The sequence below is a fragment of the Triturus cristatus genome, chromosome 1_2 (genome assembly GCF_964204655.1).
Source record: "Triturus cristatus chromosome 1_2, aTriCri1.1, whole genome shotgun sequence".
Lineage (NCBI taxonomy): Eukaryota > Metazoa > Chordata > Amphibia > Caudata > Salamandridae > Triturus > Triturus cristatus.
This window is the reverse complement of record NC_140580.1, coordinates 889,796,065-889,815,149: the sequence shown is the minus strand read 5'-3', so window position 1 is coordinate 889,815,149 and position 19,085 is coordinate 889,796,065. Positions and strand designations below refer to the sequence as shown.

Below are 19,085 nucleotides of genomic sequence, written 5' to 3'. Positions count from 1 at the left end.
TCACTTAAAAAACCATAGGTTTCACACATGTTATAGTTAGGTGGATATTTAAAAAACCAATGAAATTCCTCCGTTATAGTTACTTCAGACAACTATAACTCACGCGCCCGCAATCCTCTGCTCATGACGTCACATATTACATCACTCATGACATGGTCAGTGGCATCACTCTTGACATCATCCTTGTGATAGAGTGGCGGTCGCGCGAGTTATAGTTATCTGAAGTAACTATAACGGGGGAATTTCATTGGTTTTTTACGAGTGAAATATCCACCTAACTATAACGTGTGAAACCTATGGTTTTTTAAGTGAATTTGCAAGGTTTTTTAAATGCTAATTCCTAACTATAACGTGTGTTAAACCTATGTTTTTTTCAGTGAATTTGTATGGTTTTTTAAATGCTAAGTTATGTATGTATTTTTTTTTAATGGTTTTTCACCGTGCGCGCACCCCCGCGATTTTTTTTTTTACAAAAAAATGTAAATGTTTTTTTCTGCCTTCGGGGTCCTTCAGGGACCCCCTGACAAAGGCTAGGGGGTCAGGAACTCTCTACCCTGCCCCCTTTTCACGTTCGCCACCTTCCTTTTCCACTCTCGCACTGAAAACAAACAAAATGGCGGCCAAGCCTTCCTGATTTCGACCGATTCGAACGGCCTACTGACATGTAACAACCAAACAGAATTACGCTCGCGCACGTTAGGGTGCGCGCACGGTGCGCGCACGGTGCGCGGCTATAGATATGTATGTGCTTTTAAATGCAATTTTCTCTGAACAGATTGACTCCATATATGCAAAAGGCACTTCCCTGACCTGAGGACTACAGGGGCCGAGAAAAAAGGGGGGTCCCAAAACGCGTTTTCCCCATGCATTTTCCCATAGGACCTTTAGTCGAAGGTACAGCCCGAACGGCTGAACAGAATTACTTGAAATTTGGCAGAGAGGTAGTCCTCGGGTCAGGGATGTGCCTTTTGCATATATGGTGTCAATCTGTTCAGTAGTTCCTGAGAAAATTGCATTTAAAAGCACATACATATCTATAGCCGCGCACCCCAACGTGCGCGAGCGTAATTCAGATTGGTTGTTACATGTCAGTCAACGTTCGAATCGGTCGAAATCAGGAAGTGTCGGCCGCCATTTTGTTTAATTTCAGTGCGAGAGTGGAAAAGGAAGGTGGCGAACGTGAAAAGGGGGCAGGGTAGAGAGTTCCTGACCTCCTAGCCTTTGTCAGGGGGTCCCTGAAGGACCCCGAAGGCAGAAAAAAACATTAAAAAAAAAATTTTTTTAATTCGCGGGGGTGCGCGCACGGTGAAAATCCATAAAAAAAAATAACAATTTTAATACGTAGTTTATTGAAAAATAAATATATAAAATAAATAATAATACATACATAACTTAGCATTTAAAAAACCGTACAAAAATTCACTGAAAAAACCATAGGTTTCACACACGTTATAGTTAGGAATTAGCATTTAAAAAACCTTGCAAATTCACTTAAACCATAGGTTTCACACATGTTATAGTTAGGTGGATATTTCACTCGTAAAAAAACAATGAAATTCCACCGTTATAGTTAGTTCAGATAACTATAACTCGCGTGACCGCCACTCTATCACAAGGATGATGTCATCAGTGATGTCAAGAGTGATGCCACTGACCATGTCATGAGTGATGTAATATGTGACGTCATGAGCAGAGGATTGCGGGCGCGCGAGTTATAGTTATCTGAACTAACTATAACGGTGGAATTTCATTGTTTTTTTACGAGTGAAATATCCACCTAACTATAACATGTGTGAAACCTATGGTTTTTTAAGTGAATCTATATATATTCACTAGAATTCACTAATTTGAATATCAATCAAACAAGATCCGTAAATCCCCACTTCTTGTAATCTAAGATATTCACATGATGTGCATAGTATGACCACGAGTACCAAATAAGATCATAAATGTTTATATAGATCACGTAGCACAACCCCAGATGGGTGTGCTGATTGCCAGTAAGAGTGCCGTACTAGGCGAACATCATTATCTCCACACATGATGACATTACCATTGGGCCCAAGGAAGCCAAATAGCCTTCCAGATCTTAAACTCCCTGGCCGTAAAAGTCCTTCAAGATAAATGCACTGTCTCTCGTGCATGGAAGCCAGGACCAAACGAAGGACAAAGATGGATAAGCTGTTCACCATAATAAGAATCAACCATGGTAACCCCACCCCCTGTTTCCATAGTCCTGTTCAAAAGCATGGAAACGGGGCGCATTTCCGTAAGCCAACCCCCCCCCCCCCGCCTCAAGCCACGGGGCATCAGTATGCAGAAGCCTCCACATCTTTAATAAGCATAACCAAAAACGCCCATACTTGTATAGTAGCAAAGCCCAAAAATCCCCTCAAACCACAGGACAGGAGTACCCACTGCCCCATGCCTTAACATTCATTCATGAATAAATAAACAAGTGAGTTTGCCATGTCAGCGGCCAGCTGTGCAGTTAGCGTTGATGTATAAATGAAGCGGCACCACCTTATGACCCCCTGATAGCCATTAACTCTGTACGTTAAGAACGTCCAAAAGAAGTAGCACCAGCCCATTATACCCATTAACGCTAAGAACAACCAAATGTCCGATTACCCGGTCTCACCTGAATCCATTTCAAATTCGGTCTTCAGTTCCTCTCTATAGTTAGTTTGTCCTAGAAACATGCTCTTAAATTCAGTTTCTGCACATACGGATAATCAAGAGCACTTGTGTGTTGGCGGCAAGCAGACATGCCACACAACCAGTGAAAACAAACGGTCTTAAAAATATGGCTATACTGGAGAAATAGTAATATGAAAAATGGCGAGAGACGAAAAAAATCACCAGAATGGGGCACCTCCTAAAACTCCTTGGCACCACACAGCCATTTCCTTTTCCCCATTATGAAATCTGGGCTTAAAAATAAGAGATGTAGTATTTGTTGTGAATACATGCACCCTAAGTACTGAGAGGATATCTTTCTTCCTCACTTTAGAAATATATTTGATAAACTCTATGGCCACTTGATACTTAGTGTTTTTTTTTGTTTTACCTTTTTTTATTGACGAAATACAATTGCAGCAGCAAGTTTTACATAAATACATTACAAAATGACAAATTTCATTAAATTAGCCATAAATAAAAATAAACAGGAGATCGGTGCAAAATAAAAAATTCATTCATTCATTCCGGGTGCTAACCCAATGCTGCCCGGCCTAAAACCCAGCGGCTTATTTGAACGAAGACGCCCAGGTCGAGACCGGCCCCCAGATCCTCCTCCCTTTGATTCTTCCCCTCTTGTCTTTCTGTTCGTAAAGTGCCGTTTCTAAATTGTAGATATGTAGGAAGCGCCCCTTCCATTGCGGCCACTTGATACTTTGGACGTGGGACTTGAGCTGCAATGTGGAAACATCCTTTTACAAGCCTACGCAAGTGGTCAGTTAGAGAGACCGCAGAGATTATTGGTAGAAGCCTGAAAATCACAACACCAAGCAAAAACAAGCATTAGCATAGCCAATAGATCTTGCCTTTGGGACCTTATAAGTGTTTGGCCATGCAACAGTTGATGTTGTTGCACCAAGGATATTGTGCTTGAAAACTAAATACTTATACGGTCCCAAAGGCGAGACCTATTGGCTATGCCAATGCTTGTTCTGTATAGCACTTAACTTTCTGTTAACCCGTCTCTTAGCATTCTTAAGTTTGTTGGCATCTGAGGTGCTGGAAGATAATGCAATTTATTGGGATTGAGTGTCTAATATTTCCTAACACGCAATGCTCCCTTGGGTGGGCAGTGGATTCCCAACCCAGCGGTGAAGCCATGGTGGAGAGGGATGACCTGTACTTCTCACTCTAACCATGCAGATGGACTCTTTCCTGCCATCCTGGCCTTTTCCATCCAGGAGAACATAGGGCCACCTGAGGGGAATCCCTCTCTAAGTCATGGGCGGCTGCAGGATGCCTTCTCATGGAAAGAGGCTCGTTGCTGATGTTAGGTGTTCACTTATTTGTACAGCGATGCTCCCATCCAAGTAAGACCGTGCCTGTCTATTACCATAGATGGTCCAGATTACTGCTGGTGGGAAAGTTACTGCCCTTTATTGTAACATTGTTTCGTAATTGGGCAGGAGGTTCCTGATTGGTGGGCTATGGGGAAGTCACAGCCCCTTTTACATAATAAGGTCCACAGTGGTGGGGAAGCTGCCATTGGACTGCTAATAGACTAGCAATTGATGGTATAAGCATAATTCTGCATCTCCATGTGCTCTTCTGTGGTCCCACTATCAGTTTCCTGTAGCTTGCAAATCCATGCACCAGTTTGTTCTGTTTTCCTTCTATCTCCTTGAAGACCCATCTTTATTCTGTTTCTCCGCTTAGAGAGCTTAATCTATTATTGGGCAAGTCGCAAACTAGCATGAGCAAATTGCACACTGATGAATTGCAATCCGACCAGCATTTTGCGATGCATCCGATGTATTAAATCGTAGCATGGAAAAATGGATATATGGATATTGGCAGTAGGTCACACAATTTCCTGCCTCATGAATATTAATGAGCAGGAGGAATTTTGCAGCTCCCTGTGAATGCCCGTAAATGCAGAAAATAAGAACTATTAGGGACAGCAGACCTCCATGCTACGGTCGTATCACTTCATTTAAAATTTTTTTTTATTTTTAAGTTTCCTATGCTATGTCACAAATGCCCTTTTGTGATTTGGAAAACTGTATCTGACTTCCAAAAAGACTTTTGTACATTGCACAAAGATGCTTTGCGGTCTCAAACACTGATGTGTTAGACATTCTCTGCATAGTTATGAATTCATGCATTTGCCGCCTAATCATCCACTTGCTGCATACTTAGTTTGAAACAAAGAAAAGCCCTTTTAGCTCGCAAGAATGAAATGTTACTTTAAAAAAATGCCTCACATGTCATGTTATGTCTTGTCTGTTTGTGTAGTGCACTAATCGCGGATGAGGCCAGTATCCTGGCGCTTATGATCTGATGAATGAATTCCTGAAATAAAACTGAATTCAGATTCACCAGCTCTGAAAACACTAAAATGAGAGTTAATGTTGCTCGCATAGGAGCAAACCATTGAATAAAGCAACAATTAGGTGAAGCATGCAACATTTCAAAACATCTCATTTTGAGGCACTTCTCAAGGGCAGAACCTTTGAGGTTAACTGGCCACCTTTCAGTTTCTGATTTGTCTAGTCGATTGTAATCTGCCATAGTAACGTGACATTTTTGCCCAGATAGTGTTAATATTTATTATAATGACAAAACAGCAAAATAAGTGATGCCACACAACTTGCTTTTTCTTGCCACATAATTCATTCATCTCGGCAGCGTAATTCGGTTCTCCATTGTCACATCATTCCAGTTGCCTTGCTCGCCCTCTGAAGGATCTTCCTCGACTGCAGGACGCAGCGAGACGCCAGTACCAGAGCTAGGAGATGTCTTCTGAATGGCGGGTTCAGGGAACAGTCGAGTTTCTTAAACTCTGAACAGATTGTCTCCAAGCTGCCCTTCCTGAGGAGGGCGGGTTCAACGGCCTCAGCTTTGAACAAGCACGCGTGCGCCTCGCATGGCATCAGGGGGAGGGGAGAGATGAGGGGGCCTGCGCGATTCACTTGCGGGAGCGAGCGGCTGGTGCCACGATAATTGATAACATATGGCGCCCGCCGCTCGCTCCCGCAAGTGAATCTCCAGACGTGCACGCGTTGCCATTGGAAGTAATGCAACGCGTGCACATTTTTGCAGGGAAAGCTGTGCCGATTACTAAAGGTCTCTTTCCTATCCAGCGCATGCACGCTGCGTAGGCGAGACCTAAAAAAAAAGTCTACTTCTACTGACGTTAATGCCATGTGCACTGGGTAAGTTTGTATATATGCTAGTATGAAGCAGTTCTTTGGCTTCGAGGAAGCAAACTAGTTGGCCAAATATGCTCAACATTTCATCTAGCCTGCAATTATAAATGGCATTGTTGAAGAGAAAATGTACTCCATTGATGAAGAAATACTTGTATCTGTTGCTTAATTTTTACCTCCCATTTGGATATATCATCTAGATTGATATTTAAATATTGTTCTTTCAGTGTTGTTTCACAAAGCTTTTGTACCAACAGCCACATGTAATGGAAAACCGCGTAAACTGCTTATTGGTTCTTTTGCTGGATGAATAGATGAGGCAATCCTTGCAACTCATCCCGCGTTTTGGTCAACTTTTCTGCCTCATGTCATATCTCACAAGTGTACCATTTTTTTCTGAGCCCTGCTTCAGAGGCAAAAATGTTCCTTCACATCTTGTATATTAAGAGTGATCTTAAATTCTAAACAGACTAAATGAAAACATTCAGATTCTCAGCTGACCCCGCCTAGGCGGTTTCTACGATTTAAACCTCAGAACTATACACAGAAATGCAAAAACAAGCATGTATACCTAGCAGATACACAAATGAGTAAATTGTTTATTTATTTCCAGTAGCAGCTGCCATCAGGGGGAAATGTGGTGGGGCAGCGCAGGGGGGGGGCAGCACAGGTGGGGAGGGGGCAGCGCAGGTGGGACCCACGCAGGAGGGAGTGAGGCTAATCCCGATGCTGCTGTCATCATGAGAGCTGCAAAGGGATTGGGTGGAGCGCACTGGTTTTGCGCTCCATTGGGACCTTGGGAGCCTGTGCCTGCTGATCTCTCTCCCACAGTTGGGTTAGATAGATGTTAGTGCGCATGACGGTTTGGTCCGTCCTGAAATGGCCGGCCAAACCGTCAACAGGGCCCCACCACTCCTCCTTCCCCTGCTGCAGTGTTGTGGCCCAAGACTCAGCCGCACAACGAAAAATAAAATGATCTGCGTTTAGATCATTGTTTTTCGTTTGCCTCTGTGGGCAGTGGGGCGACGCTCCTCCCCCATAGCGGAGGAGCCGCCGCTGCTTATTTCACAAACAAAAAATGTAGAGATCGAACTTGTAATGGGATGGTTTGCACTTCTAAAAATGTAGTATTGTCTCTAAAAGATAAAACCGTATGCTAGACTCTAGCATATAATTGTCTCTTTTTTTGCTCCTAATGCATGCTCTCTTTTTGTAGGTGCATACCAATGCTGCTACAATTGAGGACACCATTCGTCCATATTAGCTTCTGTTTGGTGTACTTCCAATGCTCTAATGACTCAAGAAAACAGACTAAATGTATATATTCCAATGTCCAATTCTTTCATTTGTATGTATTTACTTCGTTAAATCTGGTAATAATATTTAATTTTCCAAACAGTCGCATGGGGGGGGGTCCCCGAACCACAGGTGCATATGATTGAATACAGCTTTTGGCTAAAGTGGGATTGTGTAAACGGGACCTCATTGTATACAGTCCCGACTTCAATTGGATGTTTATATAAAAAAAAAGAGTCTAATTCATTCCAGCTGTTTGGGTTAGAGCAAAAATATACTTTATTGAACTGGATTGGTGATCCTGATAGTGTAAAATGTTTAATGCGATTTTAACTACAACGGGGTGCTGTGACCAGTTTGATACAGCCCTCAATATATCAAAATGATGCAATGGGGTTACAGTCGTAAGCAGCAGTTAAGAATGTGTGACTTGTGATTGTGAACTATGCTTCCTGTTTTTAGTAGACAACTGATATCTTTCTCTGCCCCTATACGCAGGCTGCTGCTTACGCCTCCGAAGATGGCGTCCTGACGGAGGCTATGATTGATGCCCGCGTTGCCGATGCGGTGCGACAGCACCAGCAGAAGATGGTGTGGCTGAAGGCTGAGGGCAAGGATGCCAGCACGGAGCCTGGCAAAAATCCACTACAGCCACTCCTGGAAGGAACGCCTGTCTGAGGTGGACTTGTAGTAAAGAAGCACGGGGTTTGAAGCAAGCTCCTGGTGGATGAGGGTGTGAAAACTAGAAATTCCCACCAACTACAACATGCAAGAAACAACGTGTACTGTTGTGTGGAGGCTGCAGGACCACACCCCTACATGCACCAACATGACCGGCCGTAGACCACGAACCACCAACGTGCCATGCTGCAGCAGCCTCCGATCCGAATCCTCATTCCGAACTTGTTTACTTTCTCTTTTTTTATAATAATATATTTGTAGGTCACGAATGACGTTGACTCTGATTGTTTTAAATTTGGATGAGGCTGCTGCATTAAAGGAATATGAATCTCTCTGTTAGCCTGGCTCTGCTAATTGGTGTGGCCTTTCCTATGCATAGCAGGAGACCTGCTATCAAAGCTGTCTTCCGTCTGTGGTTTCGCATTGGAAGTGGGGGGTGGGAGACGGCTGGAGAGGAACATTTAACAAAAAAAAAACAAGTCTATTAAAACGAATTGAATCAACACATATGACCTTAAACTCGCTAATTATATCAATACAGCACGGATTTTAAAGAGAGTCCGAGTATCTTTGCTAGAACTTTATTTGTGCTCTTCATTATAAAAAGAGTTTCTTCTGAAAACTATTTTACATCAATTTTTATAATACAGGATTCGGGTAGTTCCCTCTCATTTCTTCCAGTGTTGGGAATTTTAGCAATAAATGTGCCAAATTCCTAGCTACTGTCTGTTAACATTTACAGCTCTGTGTTTTTAACTGACCGAGTTAATTCATAGCATAGTTTGAATGTGGTGACACAAGTCCCTGCCTGACCATCATCTGTACTTATCGAATGTGCTTGTTTGACGCTTTATTAGATAATCAAAACCATTTTGTGACCATTTAACCAACTGGACCCATCATATGAGTCTGCACTTTTGGGGTCTTTAATTGGTTTCAAGAGTAGAGTTTTTAGGGCATTCCAACATGAGGGATTTCTGAGAGCCCCGCTAATAAGAAGTTAAACAGTTCTTTCCATATTGGGACTATTATTTATTTCACTATTTATAAAATTCCCCAGAAAGAGCATCAGGGCCTTCTGCCTTCCCATTCTGGGATTTATCAAGGTGATTTCATCCTCCATAATGCCCTCCAGTAGATCTTCTTGTTCAGCACTAGTTAGGGATGGTAATTTAAATTCTGCTAACCACTTCCTTTACCCTGAAAGAGCACTTTCTGAGCTCCAGAGTTAAGATCCTCAAACACTTTATAAAAGCATTTCACTATTTCCTCAGACTCTTCTGACACCTTACCATTACTATCCACTATCGGACTTTCGATATAATTTCATCCTCTAACCACTCGTGTCTTCCGGACTAACAATTCACCACTATTTTCCCCATACTCAAATTGAGCAAGCTTGCTGATAACCACCTTGCTCTAACTCTGCGCTCAGTGACCTGCATGTACGCTGCCCGTTTTTCTGCCAGCTTCTCTTTAACTGCTTCTGCACCAACTCTGGAGGCAAAACAAGAAATTCACTTTCCATTACCTTTAACTCTTCTTCAAGACCCCTATCTTCCTCTCGTAGTTTCCTTGACCTAATAAAGCCTTGCTTGCACAAGAACCCACGTGCCACTGCCTTGTATGACTCCAAAACTATTATCATAGGAGCCGAGCCCAAGTTGACACTGAAATAAAAACTACTCTCCTCTTTTAATATGTGCGTTAGATCCAAGTCTGATACAGCACCCTGTCTGTAGTCCACCTGGAGCTAATCTACACATTAGGGAACCTGATCTCTAACAGAACTGCAGCTTGATCGAAACAGTGGACCTGGATATGTCTAACTTCTTTAAAATGATCAATCCTGCTATGACTCTGGTATTTACTGCTATAAAAAAGGAATACCCTCTCTTGACCCCCAACCTTTTTCCTCCACACATCACACAAATGAAAGTCTAATATCAAATTCTTAAAAAACTTCCTCACTTTGCTGTGCCCCACCACCCTTCTTTGTGATGATCTGTACAACACTTCCTCCAAAAATACATTGAAATCACCTCCCATCACTATGGGGGAGGAGAAACCCAACAAAGTTTCCTCTAGATCGCGCAGGGGAAAAACATTGTCACATTTTGGGCCATAGTAGCTAGACTAGACCAAGACTGCCCAAAAGTCTAACTATATAACCCACCTACCTGAGCATTTTTTTAAAATTACATTTTGATTATAAGATCCTTGCTGGCATTTTAGCATGGAGGCTTTCCTTGGTTGTCCACAAAGTCTTGCACCTGGATCAGAAAAGTTTTGTGCCATGTCGGCAGCTGCATGATTTGATACATCAATTGATCTCTGCAATAGATCTGGCAACTTTGAATTTATATCACTTAGCCATTGTTACCATTGATGCAGCTAAGGAGTTTTATTGGGTGCGCTGGGCCTACTTGTGAGAAGTGCTGGAGGCTTTCGGGCTTACCTCTGGGTTTGTTGACCGTGTAAAGCCCTATATAAAGCACCGTCAGCCCAGATCCAGGCTAATGGTGTCTTGACCAGAAAAGTTAACATCTTGAGGAGAACTCACCAGGGTTGTCCATTATCTCCACTACTTTTTGATATATATATATTTCTTTTTTTTTTTTTTTTTTTTTTTGTAGAAAGAGCAGTTGGCGCAGGCTTTGAGGGAGGATGCAGGAATTGAACCTTCTGAAGATTAAGTTGGGCCTCTACGCAGACAATATTATTCTGTACACGAGAGATCCACAGTGGATCGCATGGAGGCCATAACGTTCAGGGCCTTTTCTGGCTATTTTATAAATAATGAGAAGACAGAGATGATGGTGTTGAATTCAGCAAATACCGGGATGTGGTGTGAAAAAGTGGTTCGGTATTTAGGCATCTCAGTTTTACCCAAGCCGGATGAGGTACTAGAGTGCAACCTCAGGAGGGTGTGGAAGGAAACAGGCCTTATTATCGAGGAGTTCCGCCTCTCTTTGACCATTTACAGCAGGGCGAATTTGGTGAAGATGATGATCCTCCCTAAATTGACCTTTTAGTTTTACAATATTCCTTTATCTTTTACTAGGGGAAGCTTGGATAAGATACAAGGGAGTATAGGGAGCTTCATTTTGGCTTCCAAGAGTCTAAGACTAAGTTGTAAGAAACTAATAATGAAGTTGGTAAAGGGGGCCTAGCACTGCCAGATGTCTTGTGTATGATCTCCTTCAAAGTTTGGAACTGTAGAATGCTTTTGGGTAAGCCAGACAATTCTAACAGAGGAAGAACCTATGCAGGACGGCTAAATTTGATCAAGCAGGACAGTTTTCTGTATAAGTTTGGGGACGAGAAGCACTTAAAGAGGTCAGGCTGAAAGTGCCGAGGGCTTTTCTGGAAATATGGTACTCTATGAGGAATATCCTAGGAACTGATTATTATTCAGAGTTTGCCCCAGTTTGGAATTCCCCAGGTGCCTCCACCTTTCCCCTGGATGAGTTGATTAAAGCAGGAATTAATTATTGGGGACAGGGTTCTGGGCTCATTTCGTGGGAGGCATTAGTGGTAGAAACCAAGGGTACCCTGTCATAGTATAAGTATATGCAATAGTCTTCTTGAGATTCAGGGCAAGTGGAAGAAAGACTACAAGATCTTATGCCATTAAAAAAGGAGATATCTATCTGGTATTGGGAGTTGGTGAAGGCTGATGATGCAGAATTCGTGTCCACCCTTGGGGTGGATATCAGCCAGTGGAGGAATATCCATATATTTGCCAGTTCTCCTTACACCTCCTCTACTTCACAGTTAAATCAGCTGTACTTAGGAAGAACCACCTCTTCACCTGGCACAGAATATACTCTACTCACAAGAGGCATGCAACATTTGTTGTGGGGTCTCCATCCTGTTGTAACCGATGTGGCGGTGAAAAGACGGGCGAATGTCATTTTCTTTGTGCCCTGGAGTGAACTGTTTTTGCGAGGGGGGGTCAGGAGTTATGAGAAGTAAAATCACAGTTTGTCCCCTTTTGATTATATTTGGAATGAATGTCCAGCCTGCCGAGGGCGCATTACTTTGGCAAAAACAATTACTTTTATACCTTAGCTTGCTGGCAAGGAGGGAGGTCTGCATAAACTGGCTCAGCCCCACTCTGCCTGCCCCCAGTAGCTGGTTGAATTTGTTTCCTGTAAATTTGACCGGGACTGTAAAAGAAGTGGAAAGTCTGGTGAGTTTTGGACATTGTATTATAGCTGGAGAGAGAACGGTGCTGTCATTAAGCTCAATTTGCCGATATACAATTGGGAGAGAGGAAATTCTTTTTCCACCTGGACTCCCTTTGTGCCCACTTTGTCTCGATTTTTCAGCTATTGAAACAGCAGTCAATAGGCACCTGAAGGTAAAGTTGTTGTGTCTATTGGCATAAGAGGACCAAAAAACAAGCACTGAAAATGCAATAGGTCTCACCTTTGATTAAGTTAAAGCCATTTGCTTTGCTAATGGTATTGTATAGCAAAGCAAATGGCTTTAACTTAATGAAAGGCGAGGCCTATTGCATTTTCAATGCTTTTTTTTGGCGTCGCTAATTGCATACACAAGCCTTGTGCAAACTGTGACAGCGATGGACTGTTCGATGAGGCGAAGGCCGCGTTATCATCAGGGCGCCGTGACTCACTCCGTCTCAGTGAGGGTGACATCCCTCGCCGCTCTGCCACGGATACTTCTGAAAGGCAATGTGTGTTTTATGAAAACAAACCTTTCTCAGGGTACGTGTCTACGCTTGAATTCACCCCGTAGGGGTATCATGGCACTGACAGAAAAAACTGATGTTTTTGTTACCCAACCCAACTGTGTTTATGTCATCGACCTTGGAAGGATGAAAGTCTGAGAGTCCCTGCCGGGATTTCTAACAGGAACATTAATCACTAGAGTTGTCATAGCATTTTTATTGCTGCCTGAAATCTAGACGCACAAGTTTGTAACTCTGCAGCAGGTGCTTTTAAATCTTAAATCATTGCTCAACGCAGCGACCCCCGAGTTAGTAGGTGTATGGGGAGCGGTTGACAGGTGTTTGTGTGTATGAATGTTTGCACATGTGTGCACGTGTGTCAGTGGGTGCAAGGGCAGGGTTGACAGTTGTGTGTGAGTATATACATGTATGCATGTGTCAGTGGGTTCACGGGCGGGGTTGACTGGTGTTTGTATGTTTCAATGAATGCACTTGTGTTAGTGAGTTTATGGGCGGGGATGACTAGTGTGTGTGTATACATGTAAGCACGCATGTGGGTGCCCGGGCCGCGCCTGACACCACTGACCTGCGCCTCAGTCAGCCGCAGGGACGACGCCAGCAAGAACCTCTCGCTGCCCACCATGTACTGCTGGCGGGAGAACTCCTGCTCGAGCCGGGAGAGCTGCTCGGGGCTGAACATGGTGCGGATCCGCTTACTCTTGCCAGCCCTGGAGCTCTGTAGTACTGGGGCACGGGGAGTCCTGTGAGGAACGAGAGAATGCTGGTAAGAGACAGAAAAGACCATTGCATGCAAAGGAGCCGAGTGGATGCGACGGCCTTACAAAAATAGTTTGCGCTTTCCACAGTAACCCCAAGCATCTGCACCATATGCTGCGGCCGCAAATGTTTTTTTTTCTGTGAACCTCCCGGATCACTTAAATAGTCACAGCCTAATTGGTTTTCCCAGCGTAGCATCGCTCCCATATTCTGCGCCATTGCTACATGCCAACATTTAGGAAGAAGGAACATTTAAGAAAATCGGGATGTATTTCTCCTATTGTTTTCAATTGAAGCGCAATCAATTTCAGGCAGAAGACCTCCAATATAAAGCCATTTCGTTTGGGGGCATAAGATAAATAAGCAACAACTATGGCATCATTGTATATATGATATTGAAAATGCTTCAATTTTGAAATGATGCGACTGTGATATAACTATGAGTCTGTTTGAAGTTACCTCAAAGGCAGTGAGTAGTGGTACTGCCGCAGAGTTAAGATTTATCTGTTCACCGAGGGTGAGGGCAAAACTGGAGAACCAAATAGGAACCCGTCTCGGCACCTGCTTTTTAGAACTGCTAGTGCTGAACACCGGCAACACCCAGTCCACTTAAACCCCTGCTACAACCTTTTGTGAGAGGACTCCGTTATGTGGCATGAGTGAGACGGATTCCCGTATGCCTGTGTGTGACTGGTTCACATTTCCCAAGAAGTTCACATGCGTTACTAAGAGTAATCCCTCGAGTGCTCAGTGTCTCCAAATGTTTTCCGACAAACTGGGAATTGAACCTGAGACCACAGGCGACCTTCACCTCTCTGAAACAAGTGCATTAATGCACTGAGATATTTTACCTGCGGATGCCCATATTTTATGAATCTCAAAACGTAGCTAGGACTTCTATGAACCAGAACCGAAAGGGCCAGCGCTAGGAGTGATGCACAGTCAGGGTGCATGTTTGGAGGGTGGGACCTAAGGTAAGAGGCATCCAGCCATGGTGCTGACTCTATCTCACAGCATAGGTTGCTCGTCTACCTGCCATGTCAGGACTCTGTCCCAAGCACCCATAACAGGACCACCTCCCACACTAGCTAAGGGGTATCCACTTTGGAGGACCATCTAACGGTTCCCCTCGAAGACTTGACCCGCTTACCGCTTTCACCATCTCAGCAGGCAGCAGGTAGAAGTGCTTGGCAGTCCTCTCCAGTACCGCACATAACTCCTCCGCGGCCATTTTTGGCTCTTTCGATGGTCAGCCTAGGTGAGAGGAGAGTATGCAGCCATCAGCTCTCGGTGGCCGCTTCTAACCCGGCACAGGCATCTCCTGTCACTACTAGCAGACCTACTGCCGGGAACTACCATTATGTACAACGGGGGGGGGGGCGAAGAGCTATGATGATAAACGTCAGCGGCAGTTATCCCGGATACAACCAGGCACTACTGGAATTATGGTTGGGGCACCAACTAATAATGAGTTTTTTCTAATAAATGTCAATGCTGTAGTCTGTAATCTCTAAATTACAAGAGTACTGTACCCCCGCTGCCCCTTTAAATTCCGCAGCGCCTAATGCACGTCGTCGCTGTATGGTAAGAGAGATGGAATATACCAATGCAACGGGAAAGGGGGTTGCTTTGGCCAGGGCACAGTATACCGATTCCCTTCTCCGTCAGCATTTGTGCACTCTTCGGCGCTGTCCTCTGAAGCCCTCGGCCTGTGCTTGTGTTCGCTGGCCAATCATTATTTTCCTATGCCCGTAGCACGCCACCAACTATCATGCACTTCTATAAGAAATCTGAGCACCCCATTTAGCAATCTTTTATTTCTTTTCTGCGTAAGGCTATTGAGCGCATTTTTAAACCGGCTGGTGAGTGTTTTTTGGGAACTACATTAGCCCACATCTGTATAAAGCAGGAAAGAGCACGATGGTGATATAAAACGCACCCCTTCAGCTTTGACTGTAAAATTTCATTCAATCAATCATTCAATCGCCAACACTTTTAACTGCAAGGAAAAGCCAAATGTTCAGAAGTTTCATGATAATAGTCTCCAAATTTCCCTGAATTTGATGTGGTTTATAAATATTACAAGAAGAGGTGAAACAGTTTCCGGCTTCCGCAAATTTGACGACTCTTGTCAACATCTCATTTTAACTAGGGACACGGGAATCTGCCGACAGTGGAATAATGGGAAACCAAGCTCGAAAGCCGGCCTCAGCTCAACACAGTGTGGTTCTGCACAAATCACTCAATCTCACAGTGGTCGAAAAAAGCAAACAACGAGTTAAAGCCTAGTTCTGTTATAAAGTCCCTCTGTTCGCGCTATGAAAAAAATACATAATAAGCTCTGGGCTTTGGCAAAGGCAGCCGCGTGTTTATAATTGCATCGCGCTTTCACTTAAAGTGAAAGCGCAATGCAATTATAAACACGCGGCTGCCTTTGCCAAAGGGGAATGATAAAACAAGCGCTCGCCATTGCCTTGTCCTCCCCGTGACCCTGTGCGCCTCTGAGCTCCGTGTCTGCTTCACAGCTGTCGTGAAGACTTTTCTTATCTGCTTGTTAAATAAACAAGCAGATAAGAAACGTCTTCACCACAGCCATGAATCAGGCGAGACAGTCCGGCAAAAAGCGAAAGGGAGGCAACGAAAAACCCTCCTTTCCAATGGGAAGCCAGCGTTTACCATAAACGTTGACGCTACCCAATGGAAATGAGGGGTGGGGCTAGAGTCCCCTTCTCCAAACTGACTTGTTCACTATAGCTCTCGCAGGCGAGGAGCGCATGCGCGCTCCAACGCCAGGCGAGACCTAAAAAAACCTTAGCTTTACCTTTTTGCTAATATAGTCGCAGCCATTAATCATTGAAATGCGTCTTAGGAGAGATTAGTTTGTGATTTATTAATCTTTACATTTCTGAAGTACACAGAGTATTAGGTACCACAGACGTTTTGGACAGATTTGTGCAATCACCATTTTTTCTGGTCATGAGCTTGAAAATAAAATGTTAACCTAGAACCTTCGCTTCCTATGGATACTTCTCACCACAGATTCCTTCCCTCCTTGAATATCTGCCAAGTGGCATACTGGATCTGGAAAAAGTTTCAGCAGTGTTCCTGCGCACAGGAGGGTGGTATTGTGCAGTCCTGTGCTGGCTCTGTTGTCTTGAAAATGATAGAATGGCACTGCATATAAGGCCCAACCCTGCCCGCTAACTAACATTCTTTTCTAGGCCTTCCAGTGTGGATCCTGAGCTCTGCTCCATAATTGTCGGTTTTCCAATGGTTGTGAAATTCTCAAAAGACGGTTTATTAGAGAATGATGTTTCCAACTAAAACAATAGATATTTAATCCGTGCAGAGACTGCAGAAAGCAGATAATGGAGCCCCACAAGGTGTTTCTTTGGTGCCTAGGCTCTAGTCATGACTCCATGTCGGTTGACCAAAGTGATCTGCGACTGAGAGGTAAAGTCGTAATTTGCTGAGAATAAGTAGTAGTCTTGGACATTGCACAAGCCCTGTCCTGGTGCAAGTCGTGGGCCCAGTCATGAGGCTGTTCTATCTACAGTTGTCAGTCACAGTATTCCTGGCGGGGTCTCCCTCCAACAGATTTCCTCTTGGAACCAGTTACCGGGCTCAGACCAACCCTGGTACATTTTTCAACACCGGCCAAATGGTCAGTGCCAGTTTCCACCTTGCCAACATTTTTGCCAGCCCCACGAGTGGTGAACAGTGTGCTGCCAGTGCCCATGGTGGACCTAAACCCGATATCAGCCCCAGCTTGTGCTACAAAATGTTAAAGCACAACCAGTTGTTATGCTACCTGATTTTATCCTTACAACTCTACCATGATGCAACCATCGGCATAAGCGCCAGCCTCTTTTTTGACTCTGATCCTCTACCAAAACAGGAAGCATCCCCGGATACTGAGGATGGGGAGGAGATTACTTGCCTCCCCCCTCGTACTGATGGTGCCTTGTACCTTGAGTTACAAAATGGCAGTGGGCTCGATTCCTCCCTTGAAACAGAGCATGGGTCTCTGCATGGGCTGCGAAGAGGGAAGAGTGCCTAATTTGCGGTGATGGTTCAGAAAGAAGTTGAGGTACTAGAATTGCAGATGCCTTCCATTGAGACTAAGACACATGTTCTGATGGAGATTTTCAACCTGGACTGGTGAAATTAGAGCCCTTACTCCAATTCAAGGACACCCTCCTGGATAAGTTGATGGCTTTGTGGCCATAATCTTATTATTGTCTACTTGTTAGACAACAAGTAGTCAAGCAACACCGTTTTTTAGGTCTCGCATGGCTGCATAGGAGGACCTTTAGCCGTCGTTCTGATCTTTTTCGAAGCACATACTCGTGATTGTGGCGGCATCCACCTTGCGGGAGCGTGCAGGGGCGCGCCACAAGTGTGTGCTTCGAAAAAGAGCCAACTGCCCTTCCAAGCGCGCGCGCACCATTCGCGGGTGCACCCCTCCGCCTCTCTCTCCTGTTGCAGCCTGCACGCCTTTATTTTTTTTTTAAACTTTCAGCGTGAGGCGCACGCGCTTGTCTTTTTTTGCTTTGATCCACAGCTCTGTCTTCTGACTCTTTGAAAAGCACTAAGATAATCCCAGCTGTCTGGGGCAACTTCACAAATGAACCTCATATTATCCTTTTATTAATGCACAGCGTGTTTTATCAGATATATATTTTTGTTTTACAGCTGCCAATTATAGTCCAATTTGGTCTGGACAGCAGCTCAACCTCATGGTTCTCTTATTGAAGTCATGAGCTGGGTGTTGACCTTACAATCTGCTCAGCGTGCCGCAGGTTCTGCCCACAGTCAAGTTCTCTGCACTCCTATGTTTGTTCTGAAGCATGATCCTCTCACTCCATTTAAAAACTTGAGGATTACCATGCTGTGAGTATCAGCACAAGGCCACGTTGATGTTTTACGGGGCCAGGACAAGGGTGTTTGATGCTCTAGGTCAATGTTTTTCAATCTGTGGGGTGCGCCCCCCCAGGGGGGCGCAACACCATCTCAGGGGGGGCGCGCACTCCACCCTGAAATCTTACCTTTGTTTGTCTTTTCCTGTCCCGCGTCGCAAGTCTTCCCCCAATTTAAATGGAAATTTTTGTTGGGCAGAACTCCGGTAACAGAGGGTTGGAGGGGGGCGGGAGGGAATTAGATGGGGCTCATGCTTTGTCCTGTTAAGAGCGAACAGTTCTTTTTAATCGTCCCAGGAGGGGGGTTAATTCGTAGCGCTGAAATGCTTCAGCTGCAGTGGAAGGTGAAAGTCTCCTCTGATAAAATCGAAAGCAAACAGACAGTCCTTTTCCCTTGGTTTGATTTCATAGAACAGAGGAGACTCCTAGCCTTCCACTGCAGCTGAAATTACTATTACTTACTTTCAGTTTTAGGAGACATCCTGCATCCCACTGCAGCTGAAGCATTTCAGCTCTATTAATTTAACCCTGTCCTGGGAGGGTTAGCTCTTAGCAGAAAGGAGACAAAGTTTCTTATACAATTACACAGGCAGGCACACAATGCCCCACAGGGCTAAAGGGCTTCAAGTTGCCAAAAGAAAAATGCCAGCCAGCCATGTGTTGTTTAAACAGCCTGCAAATTACTTGTCTTGACATTAAATATGCTTATAAATAAAGAAGTATTTATTTCTTTGTACTGTTACTTTTCTGTCTTTCTTCCCTTTTATTATCAGTCATGGATCATTCAAGCAGCCCTAGAGCATAATTAAAAGTGCTTTCTATTTATAT

General features: G+C 44.2%; 1 protein-coding gene across 1 annotated transcript in view; it reads left to right on the top strand.

Annotated features, from left to right (window-relative positions):
• The window catches only part of LOC146868232 (ATPase family AAA domain-containing protein 3-A), a 347,678-nt gene extending 339,481 nt beyond the window's left edge, over window positions 1-8,197 (top strand). Inside the window, exon 16 of the mRNA XM_085609537.1 lies at window positions 7,683-8,197. Coding sequence (XP_085465663.1) covers window positions 7,683-7,862 — 180 coding nt within the window. The 3' untranslated portion in view covers window positions 7,863-8,197. The remainder of the gene's footprint in view (window positions 1-7,682) is intronic.
• Window positions 8,198-19,085: the final 10,888 nt, after the last annotated feature.